The following is a 24414-nucleotide window of genomic DNA, read 5'->3' on the forward strand; positions in this document are numbered from 1 at the left end:
CAACCCGTGATTCCCAATTTGGATTTGCATCAACCAAACTCCTGTGACATGGAACATCCTCAGTCAGGATGCATTTTAAGAAAAATTAGAAGATGAGGATTACAATATTGGAAAAGATACATTAATCAAAGTGATGTCCTTTACCACCAAATACGCAACGCTGTCTCCAATTTGGCAAAATCATGAGTTTGATGACCACCTTCGACACATCAAGTTGCCTTGTTTTCACAAGGACTACAGTCTCACAGTTCCCAACACCAGATAAAAACATCAGGACTATGGCTTGGTTTTAGACATTTCTGTTAAGCATGAAGGCAGCACTTGTCTGGGATTTTTAAAATATAAAGTATCAAGCCTCAGCATGGCTTTACATACTCAAAGTCAAAGCATCTGAAGAAAGTGCTCACAGACAGGGTGAGAACAGAGGCTAGAAACTCTTTGGATATACTCCCAGGCACAACACTGCCTTGCTTCGATATCTGCTTCTAATACAGAAGAGCAACAGACTAAGTTTCCTCTACTGCACTATCAGCTGCATGAAGGTAAGCTGCACCCACTGGAAAATCCTGTATGTCATTGTAACTTGGACACATTGTCACTGATTCAGACCATAGAAAGGAAAGGCAAAATTTCTACTGATGTGATGGAAAGATGGAACTCTAATATGCTGGACATCTCTTCTTCAACTTCTAAACCTCTCTGGCCCTTCCTTTGGCCTTATATTTTCATAGCCACTCTAGTCTGTAGTAAAAACATACAAAAGCAGGATAAGGTATGAGAATTAATTTGCATGACTTATTCAGGGCACAAAGAATGGACATTTTCTTTCAGTTAAAAACACACAGCTTTCAAAACACTGAAGATTCACAGTACTTGCTCTCCTATCAATGAAGGTCCAGTGAAGAGGTAATGGGGTAAAATGGATCAAGTCTAGGAACAGGTGTTGAAGATGTCACAGTTTGATAGGAAACTGTGCAAAAAGTGCTTGAGGACTTTTAAAAATTTATTTTCAGACACAGAAGAGGCAACTATGAAAGGGTTAGGTCTCATACTTCCTTGGTATTTGAAGGAAAATCTCTTCTTGAAGTGCATCAGATTTGAACATAATTGACTGATATACATGTATTTAGTTTCTAAACCTCAAGTGTCTTGTAAGATGCAAATACAAATCTTGAAAAATAAAAGTCTATCCATCATCCAGCCTTTTTTCCGCTAAGTGCTTTTTAATTCAAGGCTAACATTCAGATAAGAGGAAAGACTGTAAAATGTCAACACTGTATGATCCCAATTTTAGTGACTTCTATATACTCTAATGTGTGTCATTCTTTCAGGAATAGTTTATGGCATACACAAAAATATGACATTCTAATAGAAACTTGAGAGACAAACTTTTTATTAGTAGATTTTATTTCTTCAGCAGACATACACAGCCTTAAAGTTAAGTTACTGTTCTTTTGACTGGAAATGATTTAGCAAAGCCACTCTTCAGAGAAGGCAAACAAGTTAGAAACACTAGCCCAAATCTACACAATTTAACAGATCAGGATTTACTTCCTGGAATTAAATATCAAACTTGCGAATCAACTCAACTGTCCTATGCTGAAGGGAGCCAATTAAAAACGAAAGGGGGGGGGGAGAGATCTCTTCATAACACACAGGCAATCTCTTCTTCACCCACAGGATGCACACAGTTTCTATATGTATGGTGAACTGTATCTTGTGCAAATCACCCACTGAAGTAGATTCCTAGGATGTGGAATATGCTTAAACAATTAGTATTTCCATTTTAATGGCTCCCTGCCCTTACAGCCAATATCTAATCTGGTAGGATGTTCTTTTGCAGGGCAGCCTAGCTGGAACATATCATATCTGTCCGATCCAAACTTCTTGTTGCTGTGCATCTGTTTAAAAAAAACCCCAAGAAATTGTTGGGTTAGGAATTGTTGTGCTTCCTTGTTTGTGCTTGATATTGTTGTGCTTCCTTATTTGTGCCATACAAATTAATAAATTAACTTAATTTATTAAAATTAATGTAATAAATTAATTAATTTTGTGCCATGCAAATTAATACAGCAGCAAATACAAGTACTGTACATGCAGCCCCTGGCTGTAAGTGTACAACAGGAAGTCTCTACCCTCAGCTGCACAACCCATAGGACAGGACACACAATTTTTAGGATATCTTGCCTAGCAGGATGTAAAATAAAATATTTACAATAATGATTGGAGAGCTGCCACTATGATACTGGATGAAAACAGGGCCTTGGATCCTACCTAGAGAGGACAACAAAGTAGAAGTTGAAAATTTGCCACAGTTAACTGTTGTCCAAAGGAGAGTCAAGCACTTCTGGTCATGAACGTTCATTTTCTTGTCCCTTCCCAAAACATATCTGTAAAGGAACCTTGCATCCGCCTACAGTGTTGACTTAGATTGCTTCCCCACACCCCCAAATAGCAGCATGGGGGTGGGGAGCTTTATACAATAACATCATGCAGTCACCCACCTTCCCTCACTTTGCTACATTTCCCCCAAAACTTGATTTGATACAACCTTTCCTGAAAGATCATAGAACAGATCTGTAGAGAGTATGGACCGGAAACTTCCTTGCCCATATCCTGCACCACCTCTTCCATTTCCCCCTGGCCATTTCCTAACACTATAGCAATATATGTACCACCCCCAAAGTGAAAACCCACCAGAGGTGGATGGACAAGCATGAAAGGAAAGCATGGAGAACACCCCCATGAAGAAGCTCCATTGCCGCTGCATTGGCCTCTCCCTTCATAGCAGCAATGAGAGCAGAATGGAGAACTGTCCCTGTGTGGAAGCAACCTTAAAGAACTTCATATGAAGAAATTCAGAAATAAAATCGGCTTTTTAAAAAAGATCTCCATTAGCCTTGTTATGTATGACACTGAAACACAAAGATGCTCTTGAGGGATGCATGAACATCTGAAATGGAAATGAGGGATTCTCTTCTACAAGCCTGTTACAGAGAACAAGGTAAGGAAAAAAAAGCTTAATATTTGTCAACAGTACGAAAAACAGTACTAAGAACACCATCAGTCCTCAGTCTTGGAGGCATCTCTCCACTGGAAAGTTGTTTCCAAACAGTAAATTAACTGCAACTCTCTCTTCCATATAAAGCAAATTGGAGAATTCATTTGGGGGGAAAAACAGAACAGAAGAGATACAATGTGCAGAAGACAATCCTAAAGAGTGTTACATAGTTCTAAGCCCATTGACTTCAATGCACTTAAAAGTGTCCAACTCTCTTAAGGACTGCACTGGATAACAATTTGTTTTAATGGCATCTCTTCCAAGGAGTCCTAGGATGAGACAGGGGAAACAGAAACTGTCCATATCCTCAACTAAAAATTCTCAAGTTTCTGTATGGAAGCCACAGTTAAATCACTTTAATGTTGGTACTTGAACATACCAAGGTACAACCTTTCTAAAGCTGATACCAGATCTGCAGTCGCTACACAAATATGCCAATACTCATTTACTCTTCTTCTGAAACAGCATGTACATAAATAGGATAGAATCACTGCTTCTAAAGTATTGCATGAGAGTTCTCTAGCAACAAGAGTCTATACCAGACCTCATCTTTGTTCACCAATCATGCACATGAAATATTTAAACTGTCAGCCTTGTAGAAGTGAGGAAGTTCATATACTGAAGCTTGCCACCACTGCTTTCATGTCACATTACTCATGAGAAAATCCTTATTTCTGCCAAACTTAAAAAAAAAAAACCTCATCCCCCCAAACCAGTAGCAAAATCGCTGTGCCAGCTTAAAGCATGGTTTTCAATGTTAAGGAAACTGCAGCCATGGGTTGCTTTCACAATTAGCACATTGACATTCCTGGCAAAACTGATTGAAGTTAATGAATTTATTCACTATCTACAGTAAAGAGGTACAGTGGCCCATATTATGAAAACCAAAATGTATTATAGCACAATGCTACTAAATGAAGACATTGGATCACTTCCCTCTTTACACCACTGCTATTGCTTCATTAACATACAGCTATGTTCATAAAGCTAACTGCTCAATCATGCCATAGCTTAAAAAGGCAATTAAGGACTGGACTTTTCAAGTAACAATTGAGGGGAGTGATGCACTAACAGTGGATGTGACAGTTAACCAACAACACTGTGATTCAATTCTGTGAACATAATCCATATGCAGAACCAGGCTTCTGCTTATTGGTTGACACCAATAAGTATATAAAAGCTTTCTGCAACAGGACAGAACAGAACACATCCAGCATGATCTCCAACTGCATGCGCTGCCCCATGGCAGCCTGCCCTGGACATCAGTTCGTGCCCTGGGCACTGTTTACCTCTGCAGCACGGCCTGCACTGCTTTCTGCTATTTCTATAGTTCTCAGGATTGGTACAACAGTGTTCAGGCATTTATTCATGCTAAGGTTTATGGTAGACAGAAAAACCATGGTACCTCTTACTGTACAAGGTGAACAACTGTGAGCGAACATTAATATTCAGAAAATGTAGATGACATTAATTTGATCTGGCATAAAGGTAATCAGATAAATAATAAAAAGCCTACAGTACACTGAAATTATACTGCATTTCAGAAAACTACCTCACATATTCACATCTTGAGACATCTGTACTAGGTTAAGACACATTAAAATGAAGCATTTCCCATTAAAGATGCCAAGAAACGGGATTTAGTTTTATTGCATGACATTGCATAAGAAAGTATATTATTGAAAACTGTAAGGCATCATGCAGTAATCCAGAAGCTGATTCATTACTATTGTTTGAGAGGTGGTTATACACTCTACATTTATAAAACCAGTTCTGAAAAAAGTACATAAAAATTTAACATGATGAGCATTAAATATGACCAAGGGCTGAGCTGTTAAAAAGTGCATTCAAAAACAGACTGTACTGGAAAGTCACTCTGTCAAAAGAAGGGGATAAGAAGAGGGACTGAGGACAACAGACAAGCTACAAATCCCAAACAAGAATTGTTCGATAAATTTGGAGACTAACATTACAAAATCCCAATTGACAAACCTGCTTAAAATCTGTTTTCAGTCCTAACTTTAAATTTAACACAATTGATACAATAATAAAAAAAATATGCTTTTGTAACCAAAGTCTATTGAGTTCAAGTTATGTACACTGAGCAATCAAATAATGAACAGGTTTGAGATACTATGCACCAGTGTGATGTTGGCATTAATCAATGTACTGGGCCATCCAACGAAATCCTTCACCGTAGCCTTGTCTTTTTAGCACGCTGCACATGAAGACTTCTAAGGGCCTGGTGTTCAATTCCTTCAGAGGGACACTGCCCTGAAAATGAGATCACAGTTGCTTTAAAGAGAGATTCTTGATAACAGAACTATCAATTCTATGTAATATATAAATAATGAATGCTTTTAGTGATTTAATAATGTAAAAGCAGTGGAGAGAGTTAGATTGGTTATTTGACAAGTACGACTTAATGGCTTGTTCATGATCTACCGTACATGTCATATTTACTAAAATAAATGCCCAGATGCTTACAAGTTTTGGGCATGCTACCTAGGAGGCATAAATTTGCAAGCAGGCTCCTGGGTTTTAATTATATTTGATAGGGCTTAGTTAGGCTTCGGCACCAGTACAAGGAGACCTGCTGTGCCCATACGCTGGTGCTGACAGCTGAGCAGCTGCATGGACAGAGTGGTTTATAGGACTGGGTTATCAAGCTGTATTTTATTTCATTCCTTCTCAGCCTCATTTTAACCACTGTATTCTTTGCAAGTAGACATAATCTTTCTTAGTAGTAAGTGGTATAATCTCAGGCTGACATTATTTGGAGAGGGCTACTAAGTGAAAGAGCGGTTACCTCTACAAATACAGTATTTAACGTTTCACAGGGTAATTACACAGCCAGATTGCATAGTGTGAAGCCCAGGTTTGCCACCAAAAGAATGGCATCAGGTCCTGGATTCCAGATGGGCATTCATAATTCCTGCATTTGCAAACTTGTGTTTGTCATGTACACATTTCACATTAGACTACATGTGAACATTTTTGGTACACGCTTTAAAAAGCCAAGTGTTTCAAGGGATCTTCAATAATTCAAGACATTACTCAGTTTAAATGGTAGACTGTCAATGATGCTTTGGCAAGAAAACATTGTATTCTCTAATGTGGCTTCCCCCCCATAACACTCATAAGACTTGATGCATTTCGATAGGTTTCTTAATTTTCTGTGTAGTTAAATATAAAAAATGATAATTTTGTTGAAATTGTAAGTGTTATAAGGCATCATATATGCAAGTCAGAGCGTATGGTTCAATCTTCTCATCTTTGCAGCCTTTTATAACTGCACCAGTGGTGATATATAACCCTATACCTGTCAATGGACTGGGGGTAATTGAACAAACCAATGCTAGTAGCAACATATGCTCGATAGTCAAAACATCCAGTATGAATTATTTCCAAGTATTCATGCTTGGGAAAGCAGTTCCAAGTGACAGCACTTCACTTTAAGCCATCTATGACCAAAACCCAAGACTTTATAACAACAAAATTCTGGATCTGCCAAGATCAACTTCTGTCTAATTTTCAACGGAAGGAGTATGTGTGAGACAGTCTTAATATGTACATTCTCTTCAACACAATGAGCTATATTAATATGCAGTCCTATGTGCATTTTATCTGTGCTTAATCTCTACTAGCTTCCACTTTGAGACTCGTCCTAGGACTGGGGAGGCCTAGGTTCAAAACCCTACTTTGCCAAAAAATGACTCTGGGCCCAGCCACTGCCTCTTAGCTTGACCTACCCCATAGGGAATTAACCAAGGGTGATGGAGGGCAGTGTGTATGCCTGTGTTCCGTGAAGGAAGGGCAGGATAAAAAGTGCACAGGAAGATGGTCCCAGTTGTTTTGTAACCACAGTGTCAGCCTTCTGTAATTTCTTTGTTAATCACTATAGATGTCCATGTATGAAGTAAGGAAAACCACCATCACCCTTTTTGCTTTGTGATACAACCAGTCAGGGCCAGCGCGCCCATTGAGGCCAGGCAGGTGGTGGCTTCAGGGCGCGAGGGCACCGGAGGGGCGCCAGAGGGGGTGTCGGGGGCGGAGGTGCGCATCACGGAGCTACCATGGCTGGGCAGCAGCTGCTGCAGCCAGCCAGCCCCGTGCTGCCACCGCTGCCACATGCCCCCAGCCGGGTGCGGCAGCTGCGAGCCGCTGCCAGGGCAGTGTGCGGAGCGCGGAGCAGCCTCCGCCCGCCACCCCAGCCATCCGCCGGCCAATGCCCCCCAGCCATACAGCCTGTGGCACGTGCGCACTGCGCACGCACATCAGGGACTGGCCGCAGGCGCCAGAAACCCTGGCACCGGCAGTGCAACCAGTCACTAAAATAAGTTAAGGTTCATGTCCATTTCACAAACTTCAGGAATACCCGAGAAACCTGCTTCTAGACTCTTTTACAATAACAAGGTCATATTTAATTAGAAAAATTCAGATAAACCACATTTTATATTTGAATAATTGATTTTATTGCTACGGGCACTAACATTTTCATAGGATACCAATTTAGATTCCTAGATCAGTATAATGGCCTTATTCTGCTTGTTGTAAACAGATGATTATTTTAATAGTCGGGATTTTATTAAACCAGCACTTCAAAGTTTAGAGAGCAGCAAAGGCACCTTGGTTCTGCTATGAACCTTAGTTTCTTTACTTTTCTTATTGTATAAAGAATCCACCAAACAACAATTGTGGCCTTCTGAACTCCAAATGGTTAAATGCCATAGGGACATACCCTCCCCCACCCACATAAATATGGATCTGCAGTTTATATGTAATCTAGAAGTAAGGAAGATCTTGGGAAAACTGCAGGGAGGAAGAATATGACCCATATGTTCAAAGAAGGTTGTGAAATGAGAAAAGAGCATTAATACCTTTCCTGTTGTCTGGCCATACAAACCAAACATCTCTCGTAACCTCTCTTCACTGATGGCTTCTGGTCGGTCAATCTTGTTTCCAAGAATAAGGATAGGCACATTAGCAATAGTTTCATCTGTCATTAGTGCCTATGAAGAAGAATCTTGTTTTAGGATTTTGTCAGCTACATAGAACATCAGACAAACATTACCCAAACAGAAGATTTTAAAGCAACAGAGGAGAAGCTCTAGAAGTCCACTGCAGCAGTTAGACACACAATTTTACCCTTTTTTATATTTTATGGACAGATCTTTCTCTCATATCAAAAGACACATTCCAAGGAGGGATAAAAATCACATGCCATCACTGTCAACATGGCTTCCTTCCAACTGACAACATAGCCCATAAATTAACAAATGAAAAACAAGGAAACAATGAACCTATAAAGCCAAAATATAGATCCAAAGAAGTTTCACTAATTCACTGGAAAGGAAAATGTAAAACTTTGGAGAGTTGAGTATTTAGAAATGTATATATCAATAAAAAGTGTCATTCTATTAAAGCATAGGTAAAATATACCAAGAGGAGCCCAAGTTTTCTTCTGCAAGAATGACACTCAAGGGTATCTCCTGAGAGAACACACACACCGATGTGGGGATACGAGGGACTGCCTTACAGTGGCTTGTCTCTTTTCTCCACAGTTGGGGACAGAGGGTGGTGCTTGGGGAGAAATTGTCACCCCGTCACCCATTGGTGTGTGGGGTCCTGCAGGGGGCAATACTCTCCCCTTTACTGTTTAACATCTATATGTGCCCCCTTGCCCAGCTGGTGAGAAGTTTTGGGCTTGGGTGTCATCAATATGCTGATGACACCCAGCTGTATCTGATGATGGATGGCCGGCCCAGCTCAGTCCCAAACGTCCTGGAACATGCGTTTGCAGCCGTGACTGATTGGTTGAAACAGAGTCGACTGAAACTGAACCCAACAAAGACGGAGGTCCTGTACTTGAGCCATGGAGGACTGGATTCAGGACTCTGGTTCCCGGCCCTCGATGGGGCACAGCTTGTGCCAGTTCCAAGGGTTAAGAGCCTGGGGGTGATCCTAGATGCCTCCCTGAAAATGGAGGCACAGGTCACAGTGGTTGTCAGGTCTTCTTTTTTTCACCTGCGGCAGACCAGGCAACTTGTTCCTTACCTGTCTACCTGTGACTTAACTACAGTGATCCAGGCAACGGTCATCTCTAAGTTAATTACTGTAACTCGCTCTATGCGGGCCTACCCTTGAGCCTGACCCGAAGATTACAGCTGGTGCAAAATGCAGCGGCGCGCATCATTATGAAAGCACCGAATAGGGCACATATTACACCAATATTGAGCGAGCTGCATTGGTTGCCAGTGGAGTATCGGATCAGGTTCAAGGTCTTGGTATTGACCTATAAGGCCCTGTGCGGACTGGGGCCAGCGTACCTGAGGGACCGTCTCTCCCCGTATATTCCCCAGAGGACCCTCCGATCAGGAGAAAAGAAATTGTTATCAGTCCCTGGCTCCGAGGAGGCCCTCCTGGCCTTGACTAGAGCCAGAGCTTTCTCAGTCCTGGCTCCTACCTGGTGGAAGGCTCTGTCTACCCAGACCAGGACCTGGCAGGATCTACTATCTTTCCGCCGGGCCTGTAAGACTGAGTTGTTCCGCCAGGCTTATGGCTGAGGCTGGGCCTCCGCTGGCTGGAGGATACAACATCTACTCCCCTCCCTATGAGAGCTGCCCACCACTGTTCTTAAGCTGCTGCTATGTTCAACTGTACTGTTGCACTATTTGTAATTAACTGTATTGCCACCATCAAGAAAAAGAGTGCTGCTATTTTTTATATTTTTGTACGATGCTTTTAAATGTTTTATATGGAATGTTTTAAATGTTTTAATGCTGTTATCCGCCCTGAGCCTGCTTGCGGGGAGGGCAGAATATAAATACGATAAAATAAATAAATAAAAATAAATATAGTTAATTATTTGTATTTTGGTTATTTCTTTAGAAAACCTACAATCCTGCCTTTCTGCCCTCATTCAGGCCACCAAAGTGGCTAAACAAATTAAAAACATAAAATCAAATACAGTAGAAACTTACATCAAGTTCTTGCTTAGATTCAGCCAATCTTTCATGATCTGCACAGTCCACCAGAAAGACAATACCATTGATGGCAGGCAAGTAGTTTTTCCAGACTCTGCGAGCTAAGAAAAGAGGGCCTTAAATGAACTTGAAGATAAAACTCCTTGTCTCTCAGAATTCAGCAACCTTTATTAGCATTATATCCATGTTAACAAAAACACTCGACACAACCAGAACTCAGTCAACAAATACACAACTCGCCTCATAGATGCAAGATACAAAAATTTAGCTACAGTTTCGATAACTTTTTGGTTCTGAGTAGAGATGGGCACAATCCAGAAAAAAATACCAATTAAGCCGTTCGTGGATCCGGGCCGCTGCCGAACCCAGGCCACCGATTCTAACCGATCAAGTCCCATTTCCGATCCGGAATCGGGAAGGCCAAAGCGGGAGGGTGCCCGCTGTTTCCAGCGATATAGGAATGGTGGTTGGTGTCAGCGGCCGCCAGGCCTGGAGGGCAGGGGGAGGCAGGGGACATTCACACACACACGCACACTCAGAGTAGAGGGGGGGAGTTTTTAACCCGGCAACAAGCCGCCTCCCCTCAAGGAGGGGACATTCCCAGGGCTGGATCTACAGTTGCCAGTGCCCAGGGCAACCGTAGTCAGGCTCTTGCGCGTGCGCGCGCTCCTGGGTCGCCCCCCGCCCACGCAGCAAGCCGGCCGTCCCGGTGGGCTGCGGAGATGGCGGCAGCGTGAGTGGCTTGGTGGCTGCCCACACCGTTCACCTGCCCCACAAGACAAGGGGCGGCCAGCTTGCCTGCGCACCCCTTGTCCTGGGGAAAGGCGAATGGTGCAGGTGGCCTCCCAGCCTCCCGCGTTGCCTTTTGCCTTTCCCCAGGACAAGGAGCGGCTGGCTTGCCCGCGTGCCCCTTGTCCTGGGGAAAGACGAACTGCGCGGGCAGCCTCCCAGCCACCCGCACTGTCTTTTGCCTTTCCCCAGGACAAGGGGCGGCTGGCTTGCCCGCGCGCCCCTTGTCCTGGGGAAAGGCGAATGGCGCAGGCGGCCTCCCAGCCTCCCGCGCTGCCTTTTGCCTTTCCCCAGGACAAGGGGTGGCTGGCTTGCCCGCGTGCCCCTTGTCCTGGGGAAAGACGAACTGCGCGGGCAGCCTCCCAGCCTCCTGCGCTGCCTTTTGCCTTTCCCCAGAACAAGGGGCGGCCGGCTTGCCCACGCGCCCCTTGTCCTGGGGAAAGACAAATGGCACGGGCAGCCTCCCAGCCACCCGCACTGTCTTTTGCCTTTCCCCAGGACAAGGGGCGGCTGGCTTGCCCGCGCGCCCCTTGTCCTGGGGAAAGGCGAATGGCGCAGGCGGCCTCCCCGCCTCCCGCGCTGCCTTTTGCCTTTCCCCAGGACAAGGGGTGGCTGGCTTGCCCGCGTGCCCCTTGTCCTGGGGAAAGACGAACTGCGCGGGCAGCCTCCCAGCCTCCTGTGCTGCCTTTTGCCTTTCCCCAGAACAAGGGGCAGCCAGCTTGCCCACACGCCCCTTGTCCTGGGGAAAGACAAATGGCATGGGCAGCCTCCCAGCCTCCCGCACTGCCTTTTGCCTTTCCCCGGGACAAGGAGTGGCTGGCTTGCCCATGCGCCCCTTGTCCTGGGGAAAGATGAACGGCGTGGGCAGCCTCCCAGCCTCCCGCGCTGCCTTTTGCCTTTCCCCAGGACAAGGGGCGGCTGGCTTGCCCACACGCCCCTTGTCCTGGGAAAAGACGAATGGCGCGGGCGGCCTCCCAGCCTCCCGCGCTGCCTTTTGCCTTTCCTTTGTGTCCATGGCTTCAGAACACCCCCTTCCCCCTCCCTCCCCTGGGTTGCTGCTCCGTGGTTGGAAGGAAGCCTGCTAATCAAGGAAAGCTGGGCTTCCATTCGTGTTTCGAGGGTGACAGAAGGAGGGCAAACACAGCTCATTCCCCTGGCTCCGCTGCCCCAGGAATAAATTACTGGCACAAGAGTGTCTGCAATTCCGAACAGAAACCGATACATCCGATCAAATCCCGAACAAGCAAACCCCCGACGGCTGGATCGGTTGCCGTGGACGGAACCGATTAGCTGAGTCACGATGGCACAAACGCCAAAATCAGGGTTTTTTGAAATCGTAATTCAGATCGTGCCCATGTCTAGTTCTGAATAGCCAATAGGAAGATAACTTTACAGTTTCTCAGAATTCTGTTTTCAAGCATCTCATTCAGAAGCAGAAACTTTAAATAGAGCTCCATGTGCACTTTTTAAATTGCTTCTTTCAAACTCCACTTTCTATTGTTTTAGAGCTCAAACTCATCTGTCTACAATTGATAGCCATACTTTACTGTGAGAAACAAAATCTTAATAGCCTCCAGGCTAGATTACTGTAACTCACTCTACGCTGGGCTACCCCTGGGCCTGATCCGGAAACTACAACTGGTCCAGAATGTGGCGGTACGGGTCCTGACTGGTATACCTTACCAGTCACACATCACACCTGTCCTGCGCCAGCTGCACTGGCTTCCGGTTGAATTCCGAATCAGGTTCAAAGTGTTGGTTCTTACCTTTAAAGCCCTGAGTGGGCTGGGACCGGCATATCTTCGGGACCGCCTCTCCCTGTACGTTCCCCGGAGATCGCTCCGATCAGCGAATAAATATTTACTTGTGGTCCCCGGCCCTAAGGAAGCCCGCCTCGCTTCAACCAGGGCCAGGGCCTTTTCAGTCCTGGCCCCAGCCTGGTGGAACGCTCCGTCAATGGAAACCCGGACCCAGCGGGACATATTATCGTTCCGCCGGGCCTGTAAGACAGAGCTGTTCCGCCAGGCGTTTGGTGATTGAAGGGGGCGGTGCCATGTCGGCCTCCCACCTTTGGGGTGGGGAAGGTTCTCCCCACCACTGCACCTTGTTAATTTGTTTTATTATTTGTATACTGATTTTAGTTTTTGTTTTTATCCATTTTAACTGTTCACCGCCCAGAGCCCCTGGGGATGGGTGGTATATAAATTGAATAAATAAATAAATAAATAAATAATATCCAGAAAATAATTTCTAAGGCTTGTGTTGTATTAGACTGAAGATAAATAGTTCGCATTTATTAACACTCCTACAAGCAAAAACCAACTACTAAATGTAGAGATAACTGGCTCAGTTCAGACATAATGCAAAACTACGGTTTTTTCCAGTTAAAATAACAATGTGGCCATCTGAATGTGTGCCATTCTTCTAATAATTATTAGTTAAGATATGTCAAACTAGGAACTAAAACCAGGATTTGAAGTTTATTAACCACAGGTCATCACAATCACAACTAAAATACTGATCGATATATGAATGTGTGCATTCTGGCTTAATCCTGGATTTCTCACATGCGCCACCTTCATTGCAATGCAGGCTGGAATATCGGTTAGCTCTTTGCAGGGGAAAAGAATGAAGGCGATGAAACCAGCATCTGTTGAGGTAAACCAGGATCTGAATGATTGCCTGTGAGCCACGTCCTGATTTCCCAAATTAACCAAGATTAAGCTTAATTAAAAGTTTAAAGCGAACCATGGGTCCATGTCATATCTGAACTGAGCCACAGAGGTTAAATTTAATTTTAGAGGATACATTTTCTCCACAAAGTCGAACCATTTCCAAGATAGTAATATTGCATTTAGTGTATCCTAAGAAACTTTATCTTTGACCTTCCAAATGCCTACCATATGAGGTAAAAAAATATTTTGCAAATAACCCTGATTGTTTCAACCTAGTACAGTTGAAGAGCAGAGTAACTCAATGTATATATGTTAACTTCAATATATAACACACACATGATGAGCTTATTATCTTTCCTTGCATTTACACTTTAATCTTAAAGAAAGGTAATAAAAATGAAGATGTTGGGTAATTTTACTCTCTCTGATGAATTAAGGGATAATTCTAAACACAGTTACATCCTTCTAAATCCATTGGTTAAGAAGGGTGTAACACTGTTTGGGATTGCAGTGTTATAAAACAATGTAAGGCTATGAAATATTTACTATATAGTCGAAAGATCATACTCTAGAAATCTAGTTGGTCTTTAAGGTGCTACTGGATGCAAACAGAGTGTTTCCATATAGTGACTTCTTGTACACAGGAGAGAAAGTTTATTTTTACTCAAAACGTATTGGGAAAATAATCCTGCAACATGATGACATTACTTACCTTGGGCATGTCCACCTAGATCAAAAGTAGTGAAAGTCATACCAGCAATTGTCAGCTCTTCTGAAGCTGCAGACATAAAATGAGTTTTGTTTTATCAAAACATATACTAAAAGCTAACATTCTCACATGTTTTTGAATGTAGATATCAATCACACTGGCAAATCTTCAGTAAACAATCAAACTGTGACAAAGTGATGAAATTAAACCAGAATAATTGTAATCAAACAATGTCCTAGGTCTACGCATTTTTACTCAGAAGGCAATTTAACTGCAGTCAGTGACATCTACACCCAAGACCCATTCAGATAAACAGCTTAAACCAGGTTATTCTGTCTTAACTGCCCTGGCATTTTGGGATGCAAGTAGTTACACTATATAATCCAGAGACAACTGTGCATGTTTAACTCCCAAGACATCAACTAGATTAAATAGATGTATTGGGATGCTAATGGATTGCCATGTACATGTGGCAATCTGCAAAGTGCGCAGCAGCACATGAGGTGATTGCCACATGCCGATATCTTCTGTGTAATATCATTGCATCTGCTCTGGACATACCCGAGGAGGACTGAGCAAACTAGACAAAACCTCCTGGGCAGAACAGGCAGAGGCTGCTTCCCTAACAACAGAAGATGTGAAAAATCAAGTAAGACTATATCATCATAGTAAGCTGCCATACCCCTGAACTTAATCATATGTTTAGCTGATAGGAGAAATCACAGGAGGTCACATACAGGGCTGAATCCAAAACCTATTTTTCACCAGTGGACGAAGGACAATTTTAGTTGGTTTCCCTCTCCCACTGCAGACCACCACTTCACTCCCCGAGATGCTCTCGAGGGTCCCCTAGGAGTGGCATTTCAGGAAGTACAGAGTTCCCCTCCTTCCACTGGCAGAAATGAATTAACACCAAGGGGAAATAACCTTTGGATTCAACCTCCAGCACTGATATGTTTTAAGACCACCAGATCCATCAGAGGAACAACCTAGCGCACAACTGTGTAAGATGACCTGTCCTCCCCTTTCTCTGCTCTCAGCTACATAAAACACAGGGGGAGGTGGGCAAGAGGGGGGAGAAAACAGCATGGTTACAGTGCTTTTCTGCTAACAAGTGTCAGTAGCAATATTTTGCAACACACAGCAGACAGTGATTGGAGGCAAAAAAGTGAGGAGGAAATTGAGCCCAGTGGAGTAGAAAGAGCAGAGCTTGAGTGGGGCATAGGCCTGCACAGCCTTTGTTAGCAGAAGGCCTCAAATTCAGTCTCAGAAATATCCAGTTATAGGAGCTTGTGTGGCACTCAGGATCTCAGGCCAAGACCTTGAAGAACTGCTCCTGATTACAGCAGGCAGCACAGATCCTGATGGGCCGGTAGCCTAACGTACAATTTGCTCTCTGTGTTTAGACAGACAGAAATGCAAAACTTGCTATCTAACCACTGTTTGCCTTTCCTTGATTAGGTCCGGTCAGCTTAAGGTTATTGTACATAAAATTCATTAGTCATAAAAATGGAGGAGAGCAAGAAAAGACTACTTGCTAATTTAAAACAGGCAAATCAGATGATCTCCAGTACAAGTAACTGGACAATGAGTTGAATTTTATAACCTGCAACAGCAAATAAACTATTTATTTATTTCCTTGGTCAGATAGCAGGAAACAGAATTTAACCAAAATCGAAGAACTGACAAGCGGAGATATAAATAATAGGAACAGGATAATGGTACAAATGCAGTGCTTTGAGTATGTGGCCTAAACAGAGGGAAAGACAGCTTCAGCACAAAGGACTTCAGCAGGGACACCCCAAGGAAGGGACAAACAAGGGTTCTTAGGAATCAATTATAATCAATCTCCGGCCGTGAAAGCCTTCGACAATACATCGACAATATAATTATAAAGGGATTCGGTTTCGTTTTCCCGGCCATGTCGGACACTCCTCTCCACAGGTCCGGGAGGAAGCGGCCGAGCAGCCTGACCGGGTGGTTGACCTGCGAGGGTTAACCCCCAGGACTCCCAGGTAGGGGGTCAGGGTCCGGAGCGCTGCAGGAAGAGCCCCCTGAAGTCGATCCAGGGGGTAAATAGCCCATCTGCTCCTATGGAGGCCAGCAGACTTGCACAGCACATCGCGTGCTGCCGGGCCATGGAGAACGGCAACAAGCAGATTTAAGGTGAAAACCTGTAAGTAAGCGGATCCCTTCTGTTACTTTAAGCGTATGCGAAGGATTGGTGGGAGTTGAAGCTTAAGAAGGTTCGGATATCTTCCCCTTCATTGAGTTTTGGAACTTAGTTGGTGGACTCCCCCCCCCCCCTAAGATGGCGATGAAAAAGCAGAGCCCTGCTGTGGGCAAATCGGTTTCGGCTGCATTGCAGGGGAAGGGAGAGACTCTTGAAGAGGTGGTTAAACGATCGGTCATTGAAGCTATGAAGCCCTTTGTTGATAGGCTAAATGAAATCGGACAAAGGGTTGGTTCAGTTGAAAATGAAGTGAAAACCACTAAAGATGTAGCGCTCGAGGCAGAGAAATCTACTCGTGAAAATGCAACACTCATGAGAGCCACAAACAAAGAAGTAAAGCTTTTGGAGAATCAACTGATAGGACTACAAGTGGATCGTGCTCAGACGGTATTGCGTTTACAGAATGTGAAGGAGAAGGAAAGTGAAAATTTAAAGGATCTGGTGTCGGAACTTTTGGCATCATTCGCAAAGGCAACTAAAGAAGAGTTAAAAAGTGATATTCTGGAAGTCCGTCAGACATCTTCAAAATATGCAACGAAGCGTCAGCTGCCTCGCGAGATTATTATTGATTTTTCATCTAAGAAGACTCGGGACACCATTTTATATAATTCGACTAACGTGGACTTGGACTTTCTTGGCAACAAGGTTAAGATATTGAAGGACGTTCCATTTCTAGCTCGGAAAAGAAGATTCAAATACAAAAGGTTTGCAGCTCTTCTGAGAAAGCGTGATATAAAATACAAATGGTTATTTCCGGAAGGTATCTGGTTTAGATATAAAGACCAAGCCTACAAGATAATATCGGAAGTACAGCTGAGGGATTTTGTGCTTAATCATCAAGAGTTCGAGCAAGAAGAAGATCCAGAATCTGAAGGGGGGAGTGGGGAGGAGGGAGTGAGCGCAGCTATTGTAGCTGTTCAAAGAGAACTGAGACCGAGACGCGGGGGGGGGGGGGGAGAAGACCTGATCCTGACTGTAGTTCGTATCTTATAAGATCTACCAATCTAATAGCATATTAGAAAGTTTAACTTTAAATAATTGTATTATGAAGGGAATTCAATACATAGTTGTAGTCTGTGTTCTTATGTTGTTTTTTCCCTCCCCCCTTGTTTCTTTTTTCCTTTTTCTGTTTGTAGTTTGTAGTTTTGTAGTTTTGATGTTAGTAATTTAAAAAACACACACACACACACAATATAATTATAAAGTACTTCCTAGGAATTCCAGTCACCTGTACCCATATTTCAGCATCATATAGAATCTAAGCAGCTATCAAAGTCTTAGCAGTTGCGAATACCAAACAGTCGTACCATCCCAGCAAACAATTTTGAGCGGCATGAGCAGATTTTAAAGCCATAAAATGCCATAAAATGACAAGTCTAGAAGAATATTTATGAAACAGGACTTCCAAATATTTGAAATTAGTCTCATGTAAGGAGGCCACTGATGGCGATCCCTTCCTCTTCCTACTAATCACCAGCTGATCAAACAGAGGAGGCTGGCCCGGGAAAAGGTGGTTCCATATTATACTACAAACTTTCAAAATGCCCCTGTTTCAAGAGCTTTTTGATAGGTGGGGAGGGGACTACTATTTGAGGAGCATAAACCCAATTTGAGCATTTATAGGCTAACCTAAACATAAACAGAACAGGCGGGGAAAAAACAGCACTCATTCAGGCAAATCAATGGCAGGCAGATCTTGAACAAACTATTAAGCAGTTTGATAACAGAGAAGAGGCCATATTAGGGATCCCATTCCCCAGGTGGGAGCAGGGGATCCCCCATTCCCAAGCTTCCACCCCTTGCCACCTCTCACCTGGCGAGTAGAGGGAAAGATGTGGGAATGGGTGGAGAACTCCTGGAATGTGTGCGTCTCCAGCATGACATCATTCTTGGCACTATGCAGAAGTGATTCAGGGTGTGTACATGTGGTAAGTTCTCCTGAGACACCTCTGAGCTACCACCTGTTTCCCTGTTTGAGCTCTGGGGGACTTGGCAATGCTAGGCCATATTGAGCGAGGGCATTCCACAAAGAAAAAGGCCTGCTTCTCACACAGAAAGGGGCATTCCCTGAGGTCAGTCAGGACCCAAGCTGTTTAGGTCTTTGAAGGTTCAAACCTGTACCTTTAACTGGGCCAGTAAATGAACCAGCAGGCAATGTAATAATCACAAGATCACTGTTAAAACTAGCTCGAACCATCTACAAAGCCTTTAAAGAGTTATTACACGGAGCCATACTTAGGAATTTCACAAAAAAACAAAAGGCAGTCATTTGGGTTTTGTAGGTATAAGAAGCTCAGTACTAATTGTTGATTCAAGGGCACTGTTTCCTCATCATGCTGCTAACAATTTCTTGCATGTTTTGAACATACCCCTTCCCCCCCCCTCTGTGCTCATGCTATTCTTTCCCTTGTCCAACCCAGAACACATAATCTGATCTGTATATGAATGAAGAAAGACTTTGCTTGCCTTAATGAGCATACAATGTGCTGCTGAGTCTGAAAATGTGCAATTTGGAATATATTACACATGAGCATTAAAAGAAGAATAGAAGAGGGCTGGATCCCCTCCAGAGGTCACTCACATAGAAAAAGAAGAACAAAGCAGCATCCCTTTCTGAACAAGCTGATCCATTAGATCTGAGTGATTTGGGAAGAAATCAGGGTAACCTCAAACCCACAGAGGACCAGTGGAGGGTGCATTTGCTCTCCCCCATGTCTTTGTTGTCAGGAAAGGGGCACCACTTGCTTCATCCCTTCTTGGAACATCATGACCCAGAAGTGATCAGGCAGCACTCCAGGTGACCCACACCACCCAAGGAAGGGTTGATTCATGGCTTGAGAACTCCTGTGGAGTTTCTTATTCTTATTCCTTATTCTCCACAAGCTATTTTTGACAAAATTAATGACTAAAATTTAAAGCAGCACCAAGTGAATAAAAGAGCAAGGGAACACTGACTTACTTGGATGCAATGTTGGGACATGCTGCCCAAGTCTGTCGTCTTTAAGCATGTGCAAAAGGGTAGTTTTTCCAGCATTATCCAATCCAAGAAATACTAATTTGCCAGTTTTCTTGTACAGTCCTGAAAAAGGAAGTTTCTAGTAAGTTGCTGTATCATCTCAGCAAACATTCAGGATGGCACATACCAATTGCTATAACACACGTTATCTCAAACTATGTTATGCAGGCAAAGGCTGCCATAAAAGTATTGAAGTTCAGAGTCCTCTGGAAGAGTAACTTGAAGAATTAGAGGCTGCAGACACCTTCAAGACAGGGTACTGAAGTATTATTACTTCGATTTAATTTAGTTTATCATTAGATTCTCATTTTAGTTCAGAAAACTGAACTAGTTCAGAAAACTGAACTGGTCCCCGGCCCTAAGGAAGCCCGCCTCGCTTCAACCAGGGCCAGGGCCTTTTCAGTCCTGGCCCCAGCCTGGTGGAACGCTCTGTCAATGGAGACCCGGGCCCAGCGGGACATATCATTCCACCGGGCCTGTAAGACAGAGCTGTTCCACCAGGCGTTCGGTGGTTGAAGGGGGCGGTGCCATGTCAGCCTCCCACCTTTGGGGTGGGGGAGGGTTCTCCCTACCATTGCACTAATTGCAATGATTATTTCATTATTGTTTTGTATATTGATTTTAGTATTGTTGTTTTTTGTTTTTATCGATTTTAAACTGTTCACCTCCCAGAGCCCCTGGGATGAGCGGTATATAAATTGAAATATAAATAAATATAAAATAAAAGTAGAGAAAGAGGTTCCAACTGAGATTATACCAACTCTGCCAGGCAGAGGTCTTCTCAGCCACACCCTTGATAAACTGAAAGTTTGTGTCAAATTCAGGCACGGCCGATTTATAAAACTGCCCTGTGGCTCAGTTTTTGATTCCATATTGAAAACAAATCCCACTAATAGCCATATCAATCAGTCCACAAATATCTTCTGGTACATGAAAAAGCTCCAGCATTGTAACTAAATTCCATGATAGTCCTGTTTCTAAAGACAAATTTTTGTTTAAAATAAAGGCTGATGGTAAACAAGATTTGGAAAGAGTCTTGAGCAAACTGTATTAGCTGTGTGAAGACAAGAAAAAAAACAAGCTTTCAAGTTGCAGGTTTCAAGAAGAAATTGTAGGAAGGCATTTGCTGGCTCATTTATAAAACCCAACAGACATTATTCCTTCAGGTATGCAGCATCTTCAGAAGGTTCTCATTCAGTTACTCTTTTACAAGATGTAAATTGACAGCTATTCTGAAGGCCTGTTGAACTGACAGTTATTTTTTATATACTTTCCAGTTCCAATCAAAATCCGACCAAGTAGATACCTTCTGTTAGTACTAAGTATGATCACAAAAACACAGCAATATATTTTCCAAGATAAAGCGAGCAACATCATATTCCCATCCATGGCAACATTCTGCCATGACGACTTCTAGTTGGACTAGACCAAGGTTTCACAATTTTTGCTGGAAGAGTCTCTGAAGACTCCACAAATAACTTTAAACTCTTTAAACACAAATATGGAAATTCATATGCTCCAAGCTCTATTTTGGGCATATTCAGAATGTGCTGAAAAGTCCCAGGAGGCTTATAGATGAAGATAGGCTGTCTATGTTGCCAAAACAATGCTGTGATATAGTTGTTTCAAATGGGCAGCGGAGCTTTATAGACTGCCATTCCTACAAGATGACTGTTACCATTGTGCCAACTTTCTATATATGAATTTTAAATTATCTATTCTTTTAAATGCATATATTTAGTATACAAATGGGTAGCTGTTTTAAAAGGTTTAAACTAACACATGCTGTAACCCAGTGAGACTTATCTCTGAGTCAACGTGCACTGGAGCAGGCTGTTGGGCTAGTCTCTTCTATAGATGATGCTAATAGTATTTGTAACCTCCTGTCCAAAGCTGCTGGTTTATTTCGGTTGTTACACAGGTAAGCAGAACAGAAGTCACTTGAGAAGCTTTAACAGGCAGTCTAACTAGTTCTTCAGGACAAGAATACGCCTCAAGCAAAACTACAGCTCAATTTTTTTGAAAGACAAAGTTCACTTTTGCTAAGTACAGGACAATACAAAGATGCCGTGATTGCCTTTGGACTGAAGAAAGCGAGACGGCCAATCAGAGTTCGTTTTTAGGCAAGAGAGCAGAAATAGAAATAATTTTCTGGACTAAAGGTCTGTTTTAATAGTTAGAAAAGGAGCACTTTTTCTTCAGGATGCCTGAAAATAAAAACGATGATGATACCTTAAGCAGCAGCAGATTGCCACACAGGATGGCTTGCTACTGTTTCAGCATTTTACAAATGGGAATGGAAACTAAACACGTTACACCTTTATTTTCTAATAAGGTTTTATTAAATATCCTAATTAAAGTAACTTTTAAATAGCAGTAATTATGGAGGATTTTTTTTCTCTATACATGAACGATTAGCAGTACAAAACTGGAGATCTTTCAGGAGAAAGAATAATCACTCTGAAGAATGCTGTCTAATTTGCCAATGGTAAAGCAACTTCCCTTCTCTCCTTACCTAAATCCCTTAACCGATTGCTCCGCTAATTTACTCTTTCCCCCTACCTCCCATCCACAGTAGTCACCCATTTGTTAGGGAATAAGAAAAATATAACTGACACAGGGCTCATTTTGAGGGGGAATGCGCAGGAACGCAGTTCCGACAGTTCCCCAAAGAGGTCACATGACAGGTGGTCCCGCCCACCTGACTCTCAGCCATTTTGGGCCTGTTTTGGCCTGAACTGGGGCTGAGACGGCCCGAATAGGGCCTCTGATGGGTGGTGGATCACTCTCCCACTCAGCAGCAGCCCGATCCTAACCATTTTGGGCCCAATTTTGGCCCTGAATGGCCAGGATTGGGTCCAAGACAGCCAGGATAGGTGATGTCAAGGGGTGTGGCATATGCAAATCAGTTATGCTAATGACACACTTCCAATGCTGGCAAGGGCTGTGGCATATGCTAATGAGTTCCTCTAGCTCTTTTTCTACGAAATGACCCCTGAACTGATACCTGGTGTAACAGAAGCCCTGCAGAGCAGCTCACCCTCTGCTGCAACTGCCAGAATAAGTTCTAACAACAGGTAGGTGGTCAGTGAAAAAGGGCTATATGGACAAGGTGGGCTATATGAACAACAAGTAGAAAGAAATATTATGCTGGCAATGGGGTGATGGCGAGGTGGGGGTTCATCAGCAGGTTGCATCAAGGTAGGATAGTGGCAATGGAAAGAATTTGAAGTTTTCCTCTTCCAGTCACTATGGAAGATGTTCAAAAGTCTAGTTGCTGCTCACAGAAAACACTTTTTTAGTCTCGCCTTCAAAATGCAGAGATACATCCAAGATATAAAATGGCTTGTGAGTAATGCCACAGTTCAGAAAAGCAAAATTGAATCAAAAAGTAAAATCGTTTCAGTTAAACAGCAAATACACAGCACACACATACTATTAGCACAAGCCCTTTTTAGTTGTTACATTTGACTATGTGTACAAGATGGACATGTTACACGGGATCCTCCTAATACGTGCGACTGCCATATCTTCTGAAAGGGGCAACGTGTGGATCTTCAGCCTCAGAAGTGCATGTGTGTTGAGGCTGAAAAATCCATGAGTTGCCCCTTTTTGAAGAAATGGGGCTTGTGAGTATCAGAAAGATCACTTGTATTATATTTGTCACAAGCAGTCACAGCATCAGGAACATAACCACCAAAAAGGGAAAGAGTGTTATTGTAATATCAGTAGGCTTTGTGATAACGTGCTACCTGAGTCAACAGCATACCCCTTCTAAACACTTCAGTATTACTAATACCAACTCAAAGTTGCTCAGGCCTTGCATAATTATGCCTCTATTGCTATATGTGTAGTCACACTTTAAAAGTACAATTTATGTCAGAATAAACTAAAATCATATTCCTGTAAGTTGAGCGTAAGGGATGAGTAATATGCCCATTATCATAATGTTATGCTGTTACAGAAGGTATAAGAATATTTGAAAACAGGAGGAGTTATTTGTCAGAATAGCTTTAGTACTGCCAATAAAAGGAAAAAATCATGAGTTTGCATACATTTAAATTATGCTTGTTTTCTATGTGGTTCCAGTCAACATCCACAGGGGAATGGAGTTTAGTCTTACCTAAGAACTGAAGTACACTACTGAAACCACTATAAATCCAATCAAATATAAAGGACATATCCAAATCTTGCGGCTTCTGAAAGAAACAAAAGAAATTCAATGTGTCAAATCACATTTATTTAAACTTCACCAAAGCAGCAACATGAGAGAAATGCAGAGTAACAGAGAGAACCAACAGAACCCACAGTGACATCACTTCATAATATTTCAATAAATCAGAGTGTTGATCCTTTCACAACAGAATCGCTTTAGACTCTGCTGTAGTGGCAAAGGTTAGTTTTTTTTCCTAGTGTTAAAAATGTTAAGATTGGCACTCCAAGATATATAATGACTTAGTTCTGAATTGCAACTGTTGCAAAGATAAGAATACACCCAGAGGAATTAATAAAACACTATTGGAATGATGTATTCTTTCTAAAAGTGAGATTTATCCTTATTTCTTTCTTTTTTAAAAACAAGACAAGGATTTATCCCAAGACCTTGTAAAGTCAGTGTGAGACCAGGATATTCTGTTAAGGCTCATTTGCAGCAAAAAGGAATCAATTTTTGCAGAATGGCACAATCAAGTTCGTATCATTTTATGTTACCTCCATTTCAAAATATAAAAACATGACTCTTCAGCTGCTACAGGGAACATATAATAAGGCAGTCCACATTATTCAGTCAAGGTTCTGAAATCGTAATAGTATGCCAGCTGCAAATTTTCAAATTAGTAACAATGAGCATAAGCAAGAGGCAAAGTTTCATGAACATTGTTGGCAATTGCTTTTAGCAATCTGTCAGGGGTGGGGCTTCAACGGTACAAAAATGCATCCACCTGAC

At 42.8% G+C, this 24414-nt stretch overlaps 1 protein-coding gene across 2 annotated transcripts in view; it reads right to left on the reverse strand.

The window, feature by feature from the left end:
• Positions 1-1376: 1376 nt before the first annotated feature.
• Positions 1377-24414, reverse strand: part of SAR1B (secretion associated Ras related GTPase 1B) — a 41685-nt gene continuing 18647 nt past the window's right edge. Inside the window, exons 2-8 of one of the 2 annotated variants that reach the window (XM_054976924.1) lie at positions 23593-23668; positions 19413-19532; positions 14224-14289; positions 10045-10148; positions 7942-8073; positions 5203-5335; positions 1377-1901 (exon numbers count right to left, since the gene is read on the reverse strand). In XM_054976924.1, the coding sequence (XP_054832899.1) occupies positions 5219-5335; positions 7942-8073; positions 10045-10148; positions 14224-14289; positions 19413-19532; positions 23593-23650 (597 nt within the window). In that variant the 5' untranslated portion in view covers positions 23651-23668 and the 3' untranslated portion in view covers positions 1377-1901; positions 5203-5218. Of the gene's footprint in view, positions 5336-7941; positions 8074-10044; positions 10149-14223; positions 14290-19412; positions 19533-23592; positions 23669-24414 lie in introns of both variants that reach the window. The other variant, XM_054976923.1, reaches the window with a different exon arrangement.

This window comes from Eublepharis macularius, chromosome 4 (assembly GCF_028583425.1).
Source record: "Eublepharis macularius isolate TG4126 chromosome 4, MPM_Emac_v1.0, whole genome shotgun sequence".
NCBI classification, from domain to species: domain Eukaryota; kingdom Metazoa; phylum Chordata; class Lepidosauria; order Squamata; family Eublepharidae; genus Eublepharis; species Eublepharis macularius.